This window comes from Orycteropus afer, unplaced genomic scaffold (genome assembly GCF_000298275.1).
Source record: "Orycteropus afer afer isolate SDZICR_OR568_19922 unplaced genomic scaffold, OryAfe1.0 scaffold00088, whole genome shotgun sequence".
NCBI classification, from domain to species: Eukaryota; Metazoa; Chordata; class Mammalia; order Tubulidentata; family Orycteropodidae; genus Orycteropus; species Orycteropus afer.
This window is the reverse complement of record NW_006921675.1, coordinates 7,052,647-7,073,857: the sequence shown is the minus strand read 5'-3', so window position 1 is coordinate 7,073,857 and position 21,211 is coordinate 7,052,647. Positions and strand designations below refer to the sequence as shown.

Genomic DNA, 21,211 nt, shown 5'->3' with positions numbered 1-21,211 from the left:
TGTCCCAGAGGTCAGATAGGAATGTACGCTTTTGACAGACTTTGCTTTTTTTGCGTAGTATTTTTTAAGCAGGTGATGATTGAACATGTGCAGAATTCAGAAGGAACAGAAGGGTATTATTCAGTGAGAAGCAGGTGTCCCTTGGGTGTCGTCCAGAGCCTCCCAGTGCCCCTTTCTGGAGGACCCACTGCTCCAGGTCCTTGGATGGCACTGCAGGGATATTTTGCCACAGAGCTTTTATCAACTCCCAGCAAACTAACAACAGGCGTTGGGTGGGTTGAGAATGACCAGGCTTAGAGACCAGTGAGATGAAGCTGGCCCTGTGGAATTTATTGGCCTTCTTTGACAAGGAGCAGAGCCCACCAAGAGAAACAAAGCAGGAACAAAAGATTGTCACGGGGGCGGTGTGTGTGTGTGTGTGTGTGTGCTCCATTACACTGTGTCCTTTAATTAGGTATGTTACAATGGGAAAAGTTGCTGGGCTCGTCTGCAAGGTTTGAGGGACTTGTTTGGGTTTACACACTTGGACGAGGTTTAGTGCCTTATCTGAGGTCACACCCATGCCTAACTGAGCCAGAGCAGGACCCGGGCTTTTTACCCCCTGTCCTCTGACCAGTACCTCCCCTGGAGTGAACCCTGTGGCTGGTGTCAAGTGCCCTAGATCCTAGGGGAGCAGGAGAGGTGTGGTCAGCACATGAGGGCTGGGCCTGGGGGCCAGAGGAGGTTGCACCCCTGCCCCACCACTAACTGCACAGCCAGTCTCATTTGGCTATCTTGTTTACATTCTGTTCAACAAATAGAAAAAGCACCTTTGTCAATGGACGTTTCCCTGGGGAGGTCAGCCAAGAGTGGATGGCCTGGACTTGTGCACCGAGTCGAGTAAACATCAAAAAGGAAAGTGAGTGCACGTAGGAGGCGAGGGGTAGGAGTTACTGCTGAAGGGGTGCTGAGGTGAGGTAAATCTTTTGGAAATAGTAATAATGATAGTACATGTGGGAGGTAATTAATGCCACTGAATTATATACTGAAAAATGTTAAAATGGCAAATTTTTTGTTTTATATATTTTACTGCACACGTACACATACAAAACCAGGCTTCCTATAAACCATTGATTATATAGAGATAAGTGCTTAATTATTCTCATTAGGTGAAACAGTTTACCAAATAAATCTCTCCTCTTTGTGATTCCCACCCCCTCCCCCCAAAAAAGCATGCGCTGGGAGAAGGGATAGGGAGTTGAACATTATAAACTAACCACAGACAGCTGGCAAATAAAGCTGAAGAAAAATCCACAATTCATTTAGTGTAGCACAAACACTGCATTTTGATGAGTTTTGTTTCAGTTAGTTTTTTATGGTTGTGCTTAGGATTTACATAGTTGTAAGTGCATATGCGGTGATTGAAAAACCATGGCTTGGGTCAGATGCACCTTAGTCTTCAAAGTGACATCCTTGGTCCTTAACACTTTCGAGAGGTCTTTTGCAGCAGATTGGCCCAAAGCAATACATTTGTCTGATGTCTTGACTTCTATGGGTGTTGGTTGGTTGTAGATCCAAGTAGAATGAAATCCTATTTATCATGATGTTGCTTATTGGTCTAGTTGTGAGGATTTCTTTATGTTGAGCTATAATCCATATTGAAGTCTTTGATCTTCATCGGTAAATGCGTCAAGTCCTCTTCACTTTCAGCAAGCAAGCTTGTGCCATCTGCATACTGCAGGCTATTAATGAGTCTTCCTTCAGTCCTGATGCTGTGTTGTTCCTCATATAGACTTGGCTTCTCAGATTATTTGCTCAGTGTACAGATTGAGTAAGTATAGTGAAAGGATACAACCCTGACACACCTTTCCTGTTTTTGAACCATGCAGTATCTCCTTGTTCTGTTTGAACGACTGCCTCTTGGTCTACGTGTAGGTTTTTCTTGAGCATGATTAAATGTGAGAACTGGACAATAAATAAGGAAGACCAAAGAGTTGATGCATTTGAATTATTGTGTTGGCAAAGAATATTGAATACACCATGGACTGCCAAAAGAATGAACAGATCTGTCTTGGAAGAGGTACAGCTGGAATGTTCTTTAGAAGCAAGAATGGCCAGACTTTCATCTCTCCTACTTTGGTCATGTTGTCAGGAGGGACCAGTCCCTGGAGAAGGATAACATGCTTGGTAGAGTAGAAGGGCAGCAAAAATGAGGAAGACTGTCAATGAAATAGGTTGACACAGTGGCTGCAACAGTGGGCTCAAGTGTAGCCATGATTGTGAGGATGGTTCAGGACGAAGCAGTGTATCCTTCTGTTGTACTCAGGGTCGTTGAGAGTCAGAACTGACACAGTGGCACCTAACGAGAACATCACCCTGACGACCTGCAGTACATACATACCATTTCACTACTCATCATTTTGCCTGTGTAATTTCCCATTAAATGGGTGAACTATGATTTACTTAATTAATACTTCATTAATATTAACTTTGGGCTGTTTCTGATAGTTTAACTCTCCAGTAATGCAAGAATGCTTTCGTGCGCACAGCTTTTTCTTTATTTAGCATTATTTATTCCGGGTAGCATTTCAGAATTGGACCGAGGGTGGTTTATACCCATTTTAGTTCACCTTGACAAGTTGTTTTCCACCAGAGTTGTATCAAATCACCCTGCCTACAGTAGTAACACATGGTGTGCTTTGTCCTTGCACTCCATTGTTGGGAATTACCAGAAACTTTCTGCCAGTGTAATAAATGTAGATTGGTGTCTTCATTTTAATTCACAGACATGGGCGATATGTGTGTGGCATGTCTGATTGGAGTCCCTTGGGACACATGTTGATTGTGGATCAAGTCCAAATGAGAGGAGCCCCCATGGCCCTCACAGGAAGTCTCCTGGGTTTTTGCTAGCAGATTCCCAGATGGCTGATGTCGATGGATGGTCTGTTGTGAGTGTTAACTGGGGTAAACACAGGTGTCTGCTGAGTGCCTGTTTCAACACACCACACTATTGTGTGCAACTAACTCTTTGTTAGGATACTTAGAAACATTACAGATTTTCTCACCGTGAAAACAGAGACCCAGTGCATCTTAATTTCAGATTTAGCCTGCTGACATCTTTTCTTTGGGGCCTGTGGGTTGTCTTAGTTTTTTAAAAATTGTACCAGCATTTTACAATAGAGCATTTTGTGTAAAAAAATTCTAAATTTCTGACTCTTTTTTATGGGAGGTCTGGAAACTGAGGACCCACCTATACCTGCAATCCTTGTCCTCCCTGTGGAGCAGAACATCTGTGGGCTGAGAGTCCGGAGGCCAGGTTTTGAGCCTACATGCGAAGATACCCAGCTGTGTGGCCTGGGGAAGGTCACTCACCCTCTCTGGTCCACATGTTCTCAGTTGTAAAGGGAGAGTTTGACTTGGATAATGGCTAGCATCTCTTCTAGCTTTAACATTCTCTGATGAAATGTGTTAACAGCATTAACTTGTAATAATTTTAACTCTAAGAATAGTAGTAATAATAAGTAATTATTGAGTAGTAGTTACTGTATTCTAGGTCCTCCTTTAAGTGCTTTAAGTGAGTTCTCTCATTGAACTCTCCCACAACTCCATGGGGTAGGTGCTACTATTACTCCCATTTTACAGGTGGGTACATCGAGGCAGAGCCATGTTAAGTCACTTGCCCAGGATGGCCACCTCACTAGTAGTTTGTGGGGCTGGGATTTGCGTTCAGTCTTCTTTAGGGTGATTGGATCCTTCTAGGCGTATAGGTGAGATGGATTGATACAGTGGCTGCGATGATGGGCTCGAGTATAGCATGGATTGTGGGGCTGGTGCGGGATCGGGCAGTGTTTCGTTCTGCTGTGCATGGGGTCGCTATGAGTCGGAAACGACTCGACGGCACTTAACAACAACAACAGGCGTATAGGTCTTGCTCTGTGGAGTGATCCTGAGCACGTCCTATGACCTTATGCCCTACAACCATCCCTGCACCCCCAGATCAGATCTGTGACCACCACTTGACTTTAAAAGCTCAGCCCTTGACTCATGTTTATGGGGTAATGGATGTGATTACCCCAGACCTCTGCTGACTGTGATTATTCAGATATCCTTTCAATATCTGACATTTAGACAGTAGTGATGATGGTAGTGACCACTTTGTGCACACTTACTATTTTTCTGACACATCTGAACATATTTTATTATTATTAACATAAATCAGCAATAGTACTATTGCCTTATTTAATCTTTAGCACAGTTCTGGTCAGTGCTCTTGTCCCCATTGTACAGATAAGAAAACTGAGGTTCAGAGAGGCCTGTGTGGCTCAAGTCAAATGGCTGGTGTATCCAACATGGAGACCATGTATCTTTTCAACACATTTTAAAGGAAAAATATTGACATGGTACTGGTTAAAAATAAAATGAAAAGATACTAGTGGAATCTATGAGAGCCGTACAGAAGATAGAGGGGCTTCTTTTTCTCCATGGCTCACTCCGTGGACCCTTGCCTGGGCTCCAGCCTCCCCCTGCCCTGTTGGAGCCTGGCCAGACCCCTCTTGGAAGCATTGGGCTGTAGCACCGGAAAATTCCCTTTATAGCAGATTAGACATGAGTAGATGCTTCAGAGTCAGCGAGGGTCTGAGCAGGGTTCTTGTTCTCTCTTAGACGCCCTCTGTTCAGGACTGTTAAGAAAGGCTGTACAGACCAGCGGGGGGTGAATTGTAGGGAGGGGCTGCTGCAGGTCCCTGAGTTCTTCCCAGCCTGGCCTTCAGCCCCATGCACTTTTCCTGAGACCTCTTGGAAGCCCTGAGCCCCTTTTCTGGTACAGAGTGAGTCCACTGAAGGCCATGTCTCCTACTTCCTTAGCCAGACTGTCAGCCTGAACATGGCCTTAGGGGTGTCTAAAGAACCCCATGATGGGAGCCTCAGAGCAAGGGAAAGGCCAAGTTAGACAGTGAAGGCCTGGTTGGGTCGGAGCCAATAAAGTGGCCCCTTACCCTTTATCTGAGTGAGGCTGCACCTTAAAGCTGCTGGGGCAACACTGCCCATCCCACCGTGCTGGGGTTGTGGGTCTCAACCACAGGCCTCAGTGGGCTATTGGCCTCTTCCTCCTTCTGGACGTTTGAGGCACTTTTAAGGGGTAGGTGTACTCCTGTCAAAATGTGGAAGGATAGGGCTTGAGCCTCAAGACCAGGCCTGCCCTGGGCCAGAGGAGAGAATATGGTTGTGTGATGTACATGAAGGGCCCATGTTGCTGAGACTAACGGACCTCTCCCTATTGACATCCCATTTGGTTCCTTTGTTGGTACTCCCCATGGCCAGTGTCAAAGTCATAGGAGTTCTGCCCCCATGGCACATTTTGAGCCTCTCCTATTAACATGACTCCTAGTGACCCCTCTTTGGGTTTCCGAGGCAGTATCACTACGGAAGTAGATTGCCCAGCCTTCCTTCCGAGGAGTGGCTGGTGGGTTTGAACCGCCAGCCTTCTGGTTAGCAGTCAAGTGCCTTAGGCACTAGGCCACCAGAGCTCCTATTATGACTGTTCCAGTTAAAAAAAAAGACCTCTTCAGATAGACATGTAGTCATCTTTGAAAGAGTCTAGAGCTCTGAGGGCATGAAACCTAGGACAGGTGAGTTTTGATGGCTAGACATGGATGGCTCGAGGCAGGAAGGGGTGAGTCCTTGGGGACCATCCACAAGAATATATCAGGGACCTGGCCTTTTTCTTTACTTTTTCCATTTATTGAGCACTTACTAGATGCCTGGCACTTTGTAACTATTACCTGGTTCATTCTCTTTATGAAGTGCTGTTACCATCTTCTTCTTACTGTTAAGGAGACTGAAGTTGAGGACATTAATCTGGAGGTCACACAGCTAATTAAGAGTAGGTCTGAGACTTGAGCCCAGACCTGGTCGATCCTAGTCATGCTCTTTATCATTGAGTTTCTGCTACCGATTCCTACTCAGGCCTGAACTTTATGGTAGGTGCTGTTTGTTGGGGGAACTTTCAGCAAAGTTGAAAAGTAGGAGGTGCTCAGGGCTCAACTTAGTTCTGCAAAACAATAACCTGTGGGGCCAGGGATCAGGGGTTTGGGGCTTCAGCAAAGCTCACTTCCCGAAGCCTCTGCACTGGGGCTTTGTCCTGGAGACCTGAGCAAACACAGGTGGGTCTTTGTCTCTGGGCGCAGAGCCTGGTTTCCCCAGGAAATGAGGCTGGCTACTTTCAACATGACTTTTCCTCTTTCAAAAGCAGTATCTTTTTACAAAAGCCTTCTCTTCCCCCTTCCCTTGCTCCCCACCCCTCACCCCTCAACTGGGCAGTAAACACAGTGAAATTGCACAGCTACCCACTGTGGGGACACCAGGCAGTCCCCACTGGGACCCTGGCCACACTGAGCTTAAGCGGTCCCTTTGAGTTGCTGGGGCTAATCTGTTTCCCTTGAGTCAGGAGAAAAGCCTCCACAGAAGGCTGAATGGGGTTTGGAAGGCGCCATGAGAGCAAGGGGCTGTGGTAATACAAGATGGTGGTAGATGAACCCAAAGACCCTCTGCCAAACATGGGAGTCCCTGGGTGGCAGAAAAGGGTAAGTGCTGTGCTGCTCACTGAAAGGTTGGGGCTCACACCCACCAGAGGCACCTTGGAAGGAAGGCCTGGGGACGTGCTTTTGAAAGGTCACAGCCACAAACACCCTGTGGAGCGCAGTTCTGCTCAGATGCACGCTGGTCGCCATGAGCCCCAGTCGACTCCATAGCAACTGACGTTGGTTGGTCCCCCCACCCCCAAAATGCAAATGTAAAATGTGATGACATTTGGTAGAAGACCTGTGGACGGATGGCAATTGGGAGAGAATATACAGAAATAAGATCAACTGTATTTATTTTACAGCAACAAAGCAGTTACTACAAAATGAAAAGAAAACCCAGGTACAAGGTTTGCAATGCCAACGCTAGAGGACAAGAACCCAGTAAACAAAGACCCTTTTTTTTTTTTTTTAGCAGTTTACCCTCCTTTCCCCTCCCACACCTGGTAACCATCAAAGAATAGTTCTTTTTGTGAGAAACCCTTTTCTTGACTTGTTGCAATTGAGGTCTCATACAATATTTGCCTTTTGTGATTGACTGAGTTCATATAGGAGCTCTGGTAGCATACTGTGTAAGGCACTTGACTGCTAACCAGAAGGCTGGCGGTTCACATCTACCAGCCACTCCTCGGAAGGAAGGTTGTGCAGTCTACTTCCGTAGTGATACTGCCTCGGAAACTTAAGGAGGGGTCGCTATGAGTTGGGTCTGACTCTACAGCACACAGCAACAACAACAAGTTCATTTAGCATAACGTCCTCTAGGTTCACCCATGTTATGAGTTGTTTCACAGACTCATTGTTCTGTAATGTTGCGTAGTATTCCACCATGTGTATGTATCATAGTCTGTTGAGCTATTTCTCCACCAATGGGCATTTAGGTTGTCTCCATCTTTTTGTTGCTGTGAGTTGGCGCTGCAATGAACATGGGTGTGCCTGTATCTGTTTGTGTCTCACAGCTCTTATTTTTCTAGGATATGTACCTAATAGTGGGATTGCTGGATCATATGGTATTTATATTTCCAGCTTTTTAAGGAAGCATCATACCGTTTTCCTTATTCATTGTCCAGCTTTCATATGCCTGTGAGGCTGTCGAAAATACCATGGCTTGGGTCAGGCTCACCTTAGTTCATCTCACCTACTTTGGTCACATTGTCAGAAGGGGCCATTCCCTGGAGAAGGATCTCATGCTTGCTGAAGTGGAGGGTCAGCAAAGAAGGGGAAGGCCCTCAAGGAGATGGATTGACACAGTGGCTACAACGATGGGCTCAGGTATAGCAAGGATCATGAGGTTGGCACAGGACTGGGCAGTGTTTTGTTCTATTGTACATAGGTCTCTATGAGTTAGAGCTGACTCCATGGCACCTAACAACAACAACATACAATTTTCCCCAGTGGTTGTACCATTTTACAGTCCCACCAACAGTGTATAAGGGTTCTTTACAATTTCTCCACACCCTCGCCAACCTTTTTTGTTTTGTCTTTTTTTGAGCTTTGCTGTTAGTGCTGGGGTGAGATCATATTTCGTTGTTTTGATTTGCATCTCTCTAACGGGAGCTCTGGTAGCGTAGTGCCTGAGGCACTTGACTGCTAACCAGAAGGCTGGCAGTTCAAACCCACCAGCCACTCCTCGGAAGGAAGATAGGGCAATCTACTTCCATAGTGATACTGCCTCGGAAACCCAACGAGAAGTTGCTATGAGTCGGGTCCCACTCGACGGCACATAACAACAACAACGTTGGCTAATGATCATGACCATTTTTTCCTGTGTGTGTTGGCTTCCTGAATGTCATCTTTGGTGAAGTGTCTGTTCATGTCCTCAACTCACTTTCTAATTGGATTATTTGTCTTTTTTGTTGTTGAGGTGTTGAAGTTTTCTACAAATTTTAGAAATTGGCCTCTTATCCGATATGTTCTTGCCAAATTTTTTTTTTCTGGTCTATAGGTTCTCTTTTTACTCTTTTGGTAAAATCTTTTGATGTGCATAAGTACCTAATTTTTAGGCGGTCCCAGTCATCTATTTTGTCTTCTGGTGTTTGGAATTTTCAGTTACGTTCAATAGTGTATTCATGCCATGAATTAGGGCCCCTAAATTTGTCCCTGGTTTTTATTTGATGGTTTTTCATGGTTTTAGGTTTTATATTCAGGTCTGTGGGCCATAAATACCCTTCTTAACCTGCTGCCTGACTCATCCTCTGAGCTGTTTTCTGCTTCTAGAGGGCCTGGCAGTACTGTTTTTCCCATCACTCCCTTGTTCTAACACCATTCAGCATCACTTACAGGTGTGCTCCAGTCTTGCAGGGCCTTCTAACCCTGCATCTGTTTCTCACTTGCTGAATTTCCCATCCCACTAGAACATTCACTGCACAAGGGCAGGGATTTTTGCTCTTGTTCACTGATGTATCCCTGACTCTGTCCTTGGGTCTTTAGGGATATACAGGTGACTAGAGAGTCCCTATCCTCAGGTGCTCCAAGGTGCTAGGGATGAAGGAAAAGGGAAGGAAGAGGCATGAAGCTGACAAGTGACCAGGCAGTTACCGTGCAGCGTCACATAGGTAATGATGGAGTGACTTCAGGGTGCTGTGGGCTCTATGTGCCTAATGCCGACATGGCGGTGGCTACAGGAAGGCTTCCTAGAGGAGGTGATGCCCAGTCTTGAAAGATGAGTGTGAGCTAGCCAAACAAAATATAAAAGACATTCTAGGCTGAGACATCAGTATATGTCCTTGCCCACACCCAGTCTGTGTGCCAGTCTTCCCAAAGGCTTAGGATAGCATGTGTACCCCTATTCTCTTTATCATGAGAGTGGGGCTGGCTGACAGGTGGAGATGTTTTTGCAGAAAGAGAGAGAAGTGTTCAGTGTTGGTAAGTTCCTAGTGAGACATGATTTAAAGATGATGCCCACAGTGGGGAAGGTGTCATATACTGCCTCCTCCTGTGACCTGTGTGGACTGAGACCTCCTCGTCTCTTCATCCCCCTTGTTGGTCGCCAGCTCTTCAACTCTTGCTTGTAAACCTAAGCGGCCATTTCTTTCCTCCTCATAATCACTGGCTTGGCATTCTCTTTCTCTTCATTGCCACCTCATTTTGGAGTTCCCCATGGCAGGGGGAAGTGGTGAGGGGTCATGAGTCTGGTGACCTTGCTAGGAGGCAGGATATTTCTCGTGTGGCTGGTGGTATTATGGTAATGAGTATACTGCTTGCCCTTGGAGGGCATCTGGGACGAGAACTCACTGGCCCTGTTGGTGAGTGAACTGAATGTTGATTCTTGAGCCCTGTGTAGTTGATGATCATTTTTGGTGCAGAGGAGTGTGGAGTTGCCAAAGAATGGGTTAGACTGGAAGTAAGAGAGCTCTTCTCTTATCCCATAGAATGTGACAGATGTGGAGAGACACTGGCTTGAGTTTTAGGTGGGGGTATGAGATCAAAGTGCACGTTGTTCTCTCATGTTTGTTGAATCACTTAGTTCCTTGTTTGAGCCACCAGTTGGTGCTGTTAGCAGAGGGCAGCTTGGTTGGTGATCTGCATGATCATGATTTGCTTATTATAGAAGCAGCTTCATTGTGGGTGCTCTCTCCCCACAAACTGGAACATTCCAAAACTGACAAGTCTTTGCATTTAGCCTCCTTCCATTCCCTTTTTGGAATTCTTCCTTATACTTTCACAGCTTAAGGTGGCTCTTTTCTGCCCCAGATATGCACATATATGTTTAGGGATACTTACCTTTTTTAATGGGGGCCTCTTTTGGTTACCTAATACTGCTCTAACAGAAATACCACAAATGGGATGGCTTGAACAGACAGGAGTTTATTCTCTTACAGGAGGCTAGAAGTCTGAGTTCAAATTGCCAGGTTCTAGGGGCTGTGTGAAAGCCCCTCAACCTTGGGCTTCAGGTCTGCCTCTTGCTCCCGGCCCACTGACGCTAGAGGCATCTCTTCACTTAGGCAGCTACTGGCTGTGGAGACTAACAAGCCCGAGGTCGACAAATAAAATGGCACAGTCCTGATGTTACCAAGCCACACAGCAGGCCATTGATTCAAGTCCATTGAAAGTCCCAAGGTTGGCAGAGCATGGCTGGCTGCTGAACAGTGACTCAGCTACATGCAGGGTTCAAGTGTGCCATTGAAGACAAAAAACTAGAGACCATTCCCAAAGCTGTTTCTTATACACAGGAAGCAGACCGCATACCCAAAGCAGCTACTCAGCTGCTCCAGTAGATTCGACCATGGAGTTAATTACCAGTCTCATCATGGGGAATAACTACATCCAGCTGCCCAGTCCCTCAACCAGGCCCAGCCAAGTTGACACACAAACTTCACCACCGCAGGGCCTCAGACACTGTGTGACTTGGGAAGACTGATCACTTGCTCTTCTTTCCTTTGCCAGACGTTCACAGCATGGTGCAACTCCCACCTCCGTAAGGCAGGCACGCAGATCGAGAACATCGAGGAGGACTTCCGGGATGGCCTGAAGCTCATGTTGCTGCTCGAGGTCATCTCAGGTGAGGTGGATCTCTGGCCTTGGGGGTCCCAGGGCAAAGGTGATGTCACGTGGGCAGAGCCACCTTGACCCAGCACACCGTGCTGCCTGCTGGGTTATGCCTCGTAGAGAATGCTAACACCTGTGCTTCTGCTCATGAGTCACTGATCATTGCCAGATTGGGCCTGCTGAAAGAAGTTAGGGGATGGCGTGGATAGACTCAGACTAGGAGGTGATCTCAGTTCTAGCGCTGCCACTAACCCTCTGTGTGCCCTTGAGCGAGTCATTTTGCCTTCTGCCTCAGCAGCATTCTCATTTGCAGAGAGAAGGGGTTAGACGGGTACTCTCTAGAATCCCTTCTGCTCTAAAATACTAGGCTTCGGTGGTCAAGAACACAGTCACGGAGACCATCTCCAAACCTTGAATGTACAACCATTAGACATTGAGCTGATTCGAACTCGTAGCGATCCTAGATGATCCCAAACCTGTGTCCACCCCCCAGCTTGGAATTTATGTGTCTAAATATCTTGAGGGACAGCTCCACTTGAACGCACATCTCAGCTTTCTTTATGGATTCCTTTCCTTCACTATCCTTTAAAGGCTGATGCTCCCTAAGACTCTGGCTTTGGTTCACACATGAGGCAATCTTAGCTCGTATCTTTATTGTACTTTTCACCTTGATGGCATTTAGTCTTAGACGTGGGCTCAGTTTAGACCTCTCCGCTGAGCCCCTCTTAAATACTGAGCCATTTTGGGAATCTCCATCCACATGTCCCACACTGTCCTCAGACTTGGCATGTCCAAAATTGTAATCCAGCCCTGACAAACCTTTCTCCTTTTGCTTTCTTCATCTAACTCATGATCAGTGATATCACTGTCTGTCCATTCTCCTGCATCTAATCTAGAATTCATTGTAGCTCTTTCTTGCACCTCTTTCCAACCCGGCATTCAAATTCTGTTCTGTTTCCTTTTTCTGTAACCTTCTTTTAACCTCCTCTAAACAGTGCAAGCCTTTGTCACCTCTTGGCTAGATAATACCACAAAGGCCATTGACAGCTGGCCCCTCAGCTCCTCCCTTCCCAGTGTCTACCTCAGCCAGTGTGATTGTTCTGCAAGCCAAATATGGTCATATGAGCTGTTCCCTGCTCACAACCCTTTAGTGCCTCCCCAGAGTTTTGAGCATGCAGTCCACATTCCTTAGCACAGTTTGCAGGCTCTTTCATGAACTGGCACCTGCTTTGTTTTCAACTGACTATTCCCCAAAAAAGGAGCCCGGGTGGCACAGTGGTTAAGTACCCAGCTGCTAACCAGAGCGTCAGTGCTTCGAACCCACCAGCTGCTACACGAGAAATGTGGCAGTCTGCTTCCATAAAGATTTCAGCCTCAGAAACCCTACGGGGTAGTTCTACTCTGTGCTCTAGGGTTGCTACAAGTTGGAATCATCTTGATGGCAATGGGTTTCCAAAAAGGTACCAGACTCCCTGCCAAACGGAGAGACATACCGTTCTCCCTGGATGACATATACTCTTTGACCTCCATGCCTTTGCATGAGCTTTGCCTTCTAGAATGTCCTTCCCTACCTCCTCCCCCAACAATCTTTGACTTTAAAGGAAAAGAAAAACCTTGGCTTCCCCCTGCCCCCATCCTCTGCTCAAGGGGGTTCCTTTTGGAAGGCTTCTCTGACTCCCACTCCAATTTGAGCTGGCTGCTGCTCTGGGCTCCTATTAAAAAACAGACCATTTGCTGTCAAGTTGATTCTGACTCATGTGTATTAGAGTAAAACCTTGTCCCACAGGATTTTCTGTGGCTGATTTTTAGGAAGTAGGTTACCAGACCTTTCTTCCTAGGTTGCACTTAGTAGACTTGAACCACCAGCCTTTAGTTTAGCAGCTGAGAGTGTTAACCATTTACACCACTCAGGGATTCCAGTAACACCCAATTAATTCCCCTGCTGTGTCCGGTACCACGTGGCATAATCATTTTTGGCTTTGTTTTCTTCCTTACTTGACCCTTGGGGTATGGACTGTCTCAGCTCTGTGTCCCAGGTGCTTGGAACTGTGATTAGCATGTAAATGATACCCAACACTCAGCACGACTGAGTGCCTGGGACTGGGCTGCTTCCTACAAACAGGCTGAGCCTGCCCCCAGGGGAGTCAGGCATTTCTGTGGAGCTGGCTTGCCCTTTCCCTGGGCTGGGGGAGATCAGGTCACCGAGATGTTCATTGCCTTTCCCTCCTGAGTGTCTCTGAGGTGGGTGGATGGGGTGGCAAGGATGAGGAGAAGGGGGGATGCTGCCTACAGAGGTTCTCAAAGTGTGGCCCCTGGGCCACCCACATGAAAATCATCTAGGCTGCTGGTTCAAAATGCAGATTCCCAGACCCCTCCCCAGATGTCCTAGGTCAGAAATTAAGGAGTGGGAGAAAGGGAGCCTGTAGCTACAGGTTAGGTTCTGCGGGTGATCTTTGTGCAGATCAAAGTTTGAGAGCTAGCCCAGGCCTCCAGTGTTTAACTCTAGGCTCTCTGCTGCCTTCATTGGAGAATTCTCTTTCTGGCCTGTGTGCACAGGGGGAGATCAAGCTCAGCAGGACCCCGGGGCTGGGGGCTGGGCAGGAGCAGGAGCAGCCTTCCAGGGAGGCCTGTGACACTGTCTCTATCCTTCCTTTGGGGAGGGAGCCCCTGTGGCTTCTCCCCTGGACAGGAAGGTGGTGGCCTACCTTGCTGTAGAAGCCAGGTGTCAGCCACGGTCTCCAGACAGGCCTCAAGTAGATCCACAAGTACAAAGTCTGGGTTTAAAAATAAAAAACTAGCAGTGTTATCCTAGAGGACTAGAAGAGTCCCTAAGGAGAGATGATGTGGTGGGGTGAGGCCTCGTCCAGTATCCTGGCCTCTGGAACCTTTTGGGGAGGCAGCTGGGCAGGGGTCGGAGACCCCAGCAGTTCAGAACGGTTCTGAGTGACAGGCTCTGGCGTGGTGACTCTCAGCATTTTGTGGTCCCTGATCTCTTAGAGACTGAAAGCTCTGTGTCCCTTCCCTAGGTATGAGCACCTGTGTTACATATGTAAGTATTTCAAATAGTTTCGTGAGGTCCCTGGATATCCTTTGTTCTGACCACTCCTCAGTTCCCTTTTTTTGAAGCTCCCTCCTGTTTTTAGATGAAGATACACACAGCAAAACATACATCATTTCAACAGTTCCTACATGTACAGCTCAGTGACATTCTTCGAGTCGTGCCACCTTTCTCAGTATACTTTTCCGAATCGTTTCATCATTGTCAGCATCAGCTCACTGCCCTCTAAGCTTCTCATGTAACCTTTTGAGTTGCTGTTGTCAATTTAATCTCATATAGATAATTTTTTAAAAGGCACAATGCTCAAGGCAGACATTCTGTTCTAATTAAGCCAAACTACTGCTTGGTTTAACGAAAACATCAAGGGATAATTCCAGTGACTCCATAGAGTCTGGATTCCATGAGAATTTGATGTTCTGTTTTGCATTTTCCCCCCTTTTGATCAGCATTCTTCTATAGAATCATCGTTCAGATTGTTTAGTGATAGTAGCCAGGCACCATCCTATTCTTCAGTCTCATGGTAAAGGAGGCAGTTGGTTCCCCTTATCTTCTTAGAAGCATTTATCTTTCTTGATATTTGTTCATTTGTGTATATTTCTATTTAAGCTCTGCCCTCCTATTGGACAGTAAGTATGTGAAGTACATGAAGACTTGTCTGTTTCGTTCTCCTCTATATTCCTCACGTACAGTGAAGTCCCTGGCCTATATTAGGGGCTTACAGAATAATTGTTGAGAAACTTAAAGCGGTTTAGATCTGAGAAGTGGAAGAGAGGAGAAGCAGGGTAGACTCTCCTTCCCCTTCTCCACCAGGGTGCTTTCTCCACACCCACTGTTCCTGTGTCTTTCTAAGGTGGACTGTTGTGGAGCACCCCTGGCTCCTGGATAATAGCATCTCATCTTCTCTTTCCTCCCTCTCGGTCTAATCAGGTGAACGCTTGGCCAAGCCGGAGAGAGGCAAGATGCGGGTGCACAAGATCTCCAACGTCAACAAGGCCCTGGATTTCATAGCCAGCAAAGGGGTCAAGCTGGTGTCCATTGGAGCTGAAGGTAAGCAAGACCTGCCCCCTGGCTGCCCTGCGGAGGCTGACTTTCTGCCCTCCTGGTTCCCTCCGCCCTTTCTGCCCTGACCACCAGGCCCCTATGTCACCAGGGCCTTGCGAGTCCCCACCTGTCCCACTGCTCTAAACCCAAAGTTTGCTCTCCCTGGTTGCTGCTCCTCACCTCTGCACGCCTCCTCCAGCTGAACCCTGCTGTGTGTGGAAGGCTGCCTCTCTCATCACAGGCCTGACTGTCCTTCGTTACCTGATGTGGAGAATTCTGTGGCTGGAGAGGGTGTGTGAACACTGGATGGGGGAGGTAGAGCCTGGTCTGAGGCCTTGCAGAGCCTAAGTGTGAGGCAGCCACCACATAGCTAAAAGCCAGCCAGTTGCCATCCAGTCGATTCTGACCCATGGTGACCCCATGTGTGTCAGAGCAGAACTGTGCTCCGTGCATGGGGGTTTAGTGATTGATTTTTCAGAATTAGATTGCCAGGCCTTTCTTCCAAGGCATATATGGGTGAACTAGAACCAGTGACCTTTCAGTTAGCAGTCAAGCACTATTTGTACCACCCAGGGAATAGCCAGCACATAATCAGAAACCAAACCAAACCCACTGCCATTGACTCGATTCTGACTCATAGTGACCCCCATTGGGTTTCCAAGGCTATAAATCCTTATGGAAGTAGGTTGCCTCATCTTCCTCCTGCAGAACAGCTCATGGGTTTGAACCACTGACCTTCTGGTTAGCAGCCAGATGTCTTAACCACTACACGACCAGAGCTACCACACAGATCTACTTAGTTGTTGCCCTGTGCAACTATAAGGCCAGTGTTGCTGAATCTTCCAATTTTTAAAACAAAGCCAGAAACCCAGATTTTTTAGAAAGAAAAATTGAGCAACTAACTAAAAAAAAAAAAAACTTTAACCCTTTGAGTACCCAAGTACTGCTAGACAGGCTGCTTTACATGGATTTTTCTCCTTTTGTCCTAATTAACATGTGCCAGGTACATTTTACATTGAAGGAAATTGAGGTTCAGGAAAGCTGCTGAAGTGAAAGAGTGTGGTACAGTTGAACACAGGTTTAAACCCAGGCACCTGGGCTCGACTTCCCATCAGTACTAGGCATAGCTGTTGCCCCTGGCAGGGCCCTAGGTCAGCACTCAGGCCACTTCACTTCCTTTTTTTTTTTTTTTTTTTTTTCCCTCCAACGTACTCCCACCCCCAGAGCTGTCTTCCTGTGCAAACACTGCCCTTCTGTTTTCCTGCAACTGATTGATAGCACCTAGGAGTTTATCTGCCTGATAGAAATGTTCACCCCATATACCTGTCTACTGTTTGACTGGAAGCTATAGGAGTGAGTTCAGTTCTAGACCTGAAGGGTAACTAGGGGCCTTACTAGGCTCTATCAGACCAGCAAGCCTGGTCTTTTTTTTATGATTTTGAATTTTGTTCCACATTGTTCTCCCACTTGATCCAGGATCTCCTACACTGATTCCCCTCCAAGTGGTTGAAAGTAGTAGCTGGGCACCATCTAGTTCTTCTGATCTCATGGTCATATAGGCTGAGGATTGCATTGGACTAGTTGTTTCCATGCATCTTTAGTTCTCTTCATTCTTCTTTGCTCTGGACAAGGAATGACCCACCGTTGCATCTAGATGGCTGCTTGCAAGCTTTTAAGACCCCAGTCACTACTCACCAAAGTAGGATGTAGAGCAGTGTTTTTGTGTAGTATGTTATGCTAATTGTGCTTGATGTCCCCTGTGACCATGGTCCCGAGGCCACACATCCAGGTCACTTCACTTTCATATCTTAACTTGCCTCAGCTTTAAATGGTTGGTTAGATTGGCTGTGTTTGCCTTGGCAGAGTGGGGAGGAGCAAAGACAGACTCTGGCATTGACTCTGAAATAACTACCTCTGATAAACAGGGAAAGGAGCTCTGGTGGCGTAGTGGGTAAGGCATTTGTCTGCTAACCAGATGGTCAGCGGTTCAAACCCACCAGCTACTCCATGGGAGGAAGATGAGGCAATCCCGTGAAGATTTACATCCTTGAAAACCAAGTAGAGGTTGCTATGAATCAGAATTGACTCAATGGCAGTGGGTTTGTTTTTTCTGGTTTGATACACAGGGAAGTCACTTTCCCTAGCTAGACACAGTTTTCCAGTGTCTGTAACCCAAGGCCAAGCTTCTTTAAAGAGTTTTTAAAGACTTCTTTAAAATCAGATATTCTTTACCTTCCTGCCACCCCTAGGGAGCCAGTGCTTTTAGCTGAGGCTTCCTGGATTGAAGTAACCGACCCTGCTTACAGCAGAGCACATAGATGAGGCCAGGTGGCTGCTCTGCTGAGCCAGGAAATGAGATGAAGCACCAAATGGGTTGTGTGTGTTAATGAAATGTGGCTTACGGCTATAAACGACAAAATAAAGGCAGTGGAGTGGATGGATGACCTAAATGGAGCTGTTGTAGCGGAGCCGGGGTGCCGTTTGCCCCTCCTCACTGAGGAACATCCTGAGCTGCTAGAGGTCGGTGGCGGTGCAAGACCTTCAGACCTTGGAAAGTCTAGACTCTTTCCAATTGGGCAGGCCCAGGCCCAGGGAGACCTCATAGACAGACAGGTTATGGTAACATGCAGAACCTCAGGGAATGCAATGGGTGATCTGGGGAGGTCGATGAGTTAGTTCCCTGTCTCTGAAGGTGTTCAGATGAGGCTGGAGACAAGAAACATGCATGCATCAGGGATTGGTTAGAATGAGCCTATCAAGTTTCTTCTACCACACTTGCCTCTAGAGTGGTGTTATTGCCCTTGAGGAGGCTCCCTGGCTCATAGAATTGAGACTTGGCCTGGAGGAATGGCCGGGGCTTGCCCAGGGGAGGAGAGCTGAGACCTTTGGTAGGGAAAGCTTGATGGCTTTTGGTTGCCTAGATCCTGGAGGTGGTCTCAGTGTCTCTGCACCTGTCTGCAAGAGGGAGGGGGTGGTAAGGACAGTAGCTGGTGTGTTGGTGTGGGAGACGGTGCCCCAGGGTTCCAATGTCTGTCACACTGAATTCCTTCAGCATGTCATTCATTCCCCCACATGAACAGTGGGCAGACGGCTATATCTGGAGGAGGGGGAAGAAGGAAACCCTGAATGGAAACAGCTCTGCAGCAGACATGTGTCCTGGGTGCCACACCCCTTCCCACACCTGCTGCAGACGTCATTCATCTGTTACCACACACTCCTGGGCCAAGTGTGGACTTGAGTTTCTCCTTTTGTTCCAGGCGGCCCCTGATACGACAGTGTCTGTGAAATGGGGCCCTTCCTGTTCCAAACGTGGAGACACCTGGGAAAAGGGTCTGCCATTCCCCATATTGTCTGGGAGGGTTGGCTCTGAGGGCAGGATGGGGAGTTGGGTTAAACTTGGGGCTTGAGGGACAGTGCATGGAGTATTAATTGAATACACCCCAATCTCTTTGCCCATACGTGGCCCCTCTGTTTTCTGGAGTGGAGCTGCTGCTTTGGTATGGATGGGAATGCAGTAAGTAAAACTCCCTGGGTGGTTTTGGGGAATGGAGAGAGGCGTAAGTAGGAAAGACCAAAAAAATACGCTGTCTGCTTAGTGCTGGAGGGCCTTCAGTGAGGGCAGATCTGTCGGCACCAAGCTCAAGGCCAGTGGGAGGCCCAGGTATGTGGCCTTCACAGAGTGGGGTGTGTGGGAGGGACACGGGCTGGGGCAGAGCACAGCCTGTGCTGCAGTCTCCATTCTCCTCGAAAGGCCAAGCTGCAGGATTTCCCCCACGGCTCTTCTGTTGTTAGCTGCCATTGTTGGAGTCAGCTCCCACTCGTAGCAGACACCATTCCCAACACAGTGAAGTGTTGCCCGGGCCTGTGCCATCTTCATGATTGTTGGCTTGCTTGGATCCATTTTTGCTGCCACTGTGTGTTTTGGGTGCCTTCCAGCCTGGGTGCCCATCTTCCAGGCCTGCATTGGACGGGATTCTTCTGTAATCCGCTGGGTTTTCATTGGCTGGATTTTGTAAGCAGGTAGATTGCTAGGCCATTCTTCCTCATCTTTCTTAGTCTGGAAGCCCTTCTGAAACCTGTCCTCCATGAGTGACTCTGCTGGTATTTGTACCAGTGACATAGCTTCCAACATTGCAGCAACACCCAAGCCACCACCATACTGCAAACTGATGGACAGGTGGTGGGAGCCTCTTCTAGGCTCGAACAAAATTTTTCCTCATATCTGAGATGCTGAACATACAGTTCCATACCTGTTCTTTTCAATTCTTGTATTTTAAAGATTTTATGAAGTCATTAAACCTTATGAACGTAATTGTTAATGGCTGGGTGAGTAGTCTGTTGATTGACAAAGCTGTGCTTGATCCCACACCTGGGTCCTGCCCTGGAGGGCACTAAGTGCCATTTACATTCACAGTGGGCGCCAACAACGGTCCTGTGTGACTGTGCCATTCACCCACCTGCAGGTCCCTGCTCTGTGAGGGCCTCAGTTAATTCATTTGTTCAACAAATATTGATGAAGGAGGGCCTTCCCTGCCAGGTGCTGTGCTGGGCTCCAAGCAGCGTAGAGCCCTAACACGCCAGCGCTCAAAGCAGTGATCAAAAAGGAAAAACATCCTTACCCTCCTGGAGCTTACGTTCAGGAAGTGGGAGAGAGACAATACACAAATGCGTGTGTCAGACGGAGAAAAATAAAGCAGGGAGTGAGATGGGATAGGTGAAGTAGGTTGTGGTGAGAAGACGTGTGAGTGGAGATTGGAGGGAGAAAAGGGAGGAGCCACGTGGACGCCTGGGGAGGCAAGTGTGACTGAAGGACTGGAGGGGAGATTGAGAGGCCCAGCTGGCCAGACCACGAGGGCCTTACTGGTCACTCACTGGCCTTGACTCTGAGTGAGGTGGAAGCCATGGAGGCTTTGAGCAGAGGGGTAATGAGGTCTGGGGTTTACTCAGTCTGGAGAGACTACACTATGCATCCCCACAGGTTCCAATTTGGGGCTGTGATAAGTAATGACACAACAAGCACCTTTGTAGAGAAAATGTGCTGTGTGTTGGCTGAGTCCTAAAGAAAGAATTTTACTGTCAAATTGTTGAAAAGTTTTTATTTATTTTTTTCTTCTAATTTTTAGCTAATGGGCACTTCTGGCTGTGGTATGGTGACTTGGTGAGCATCAAAAGAGATTGTGTGTGTGTGTGTGTTTAACTTTGCTAATTTAAAAGCTGGGAAAATAATATTTCTTTGATTACAAGTAAGTTTGAACAGTCTTAAGAGTTGACTATTTGTATTTCATGACTTTTGCCTATTTATCTGTTGAGGTTTGAGACTTTTCTTCCTAATGTATATAAACTCTTTAAACATTAGAGATGTTAAGAAAGTCGCAAATAAAATGGCAAACCTTTGTGAGATGCCATTTCACAGAAGATTCTGCACCACCTCCACCACCATCCATGTTCTGCAATGTGCCGGCATCTGTTTTACTTGTTAACAAATATGGTTGCATGCTGCTGTAGCTCCCTGTGTCTCTCCAGCCCAGCCCTTGGATATGGGTGGGTTTGTGCCTCTCTGGTGTCTGGGCTTATGGGAGGGAGATTTAACAATTGTCAGCAATAAGAGTTACATTTGGTCTCGTGTCGAAAAAATAAGATAGTCTTTGAATGCCTTCCTCCCCTGGCCTTACCACAGGGCCAGGTTACCATCTCCTGGTCTAGAAGCAGGTGAGGGTAAGGTGTCAACACGTCAACATTTGAGTGTCGCTTGTTCAGCCACCAAGACCATAAATAGCCCAATATGTTAAGCTCCTTAAAGGCTTATTTCTGTTTGTATTCCCTGCCTCTAGACCTGGTAGAGAAAAACCGATTAAAAAAAAATTACTTAATGGAACTTGTAGCTTTTGAAAGTCTAAAACGTGTATTGGTCAGTTTGAACAAAGTAGGATATCTTAGTCATGATCTTAAAGCTGACTGTTTTTTTCAATATCTATTTTAATGTTCAGTTAATGACAGTATAAGGTTGGTTTGTGAGTCAGTGGATCATTCAAGATGGCAGTTTATAAAAACAGTGTTGAGTTTATTACTT

At 47.0% G+C, this 21,211-nt stretch overlaps 1 protein-coding gene across 1 annotated transcript in view; it reads left to right on the top strand.

Moving 5' to 3' along the window:
* The window catches only part of ACTN1 (actinin alpha 1), a 117,218-nt gene that overhangs the window by 59,842 nt on the left and 36,165 nt on the right, over positions 1-21,211 (top strand). The window contains exons 2-3 of the mRNA XM_007942313.2: positions 10,941-11,055; positions 15,028-15,147. Of these exons, the coding sequence (XP_007940504.1) occupies positions 10,941-11,055; positions 15,028-15,147 (235 nt within the window). The remainder of the gene's footprint in view (positions 1-10,940; positions 11,056-15,027; positions 15,148-21,211) is intronic.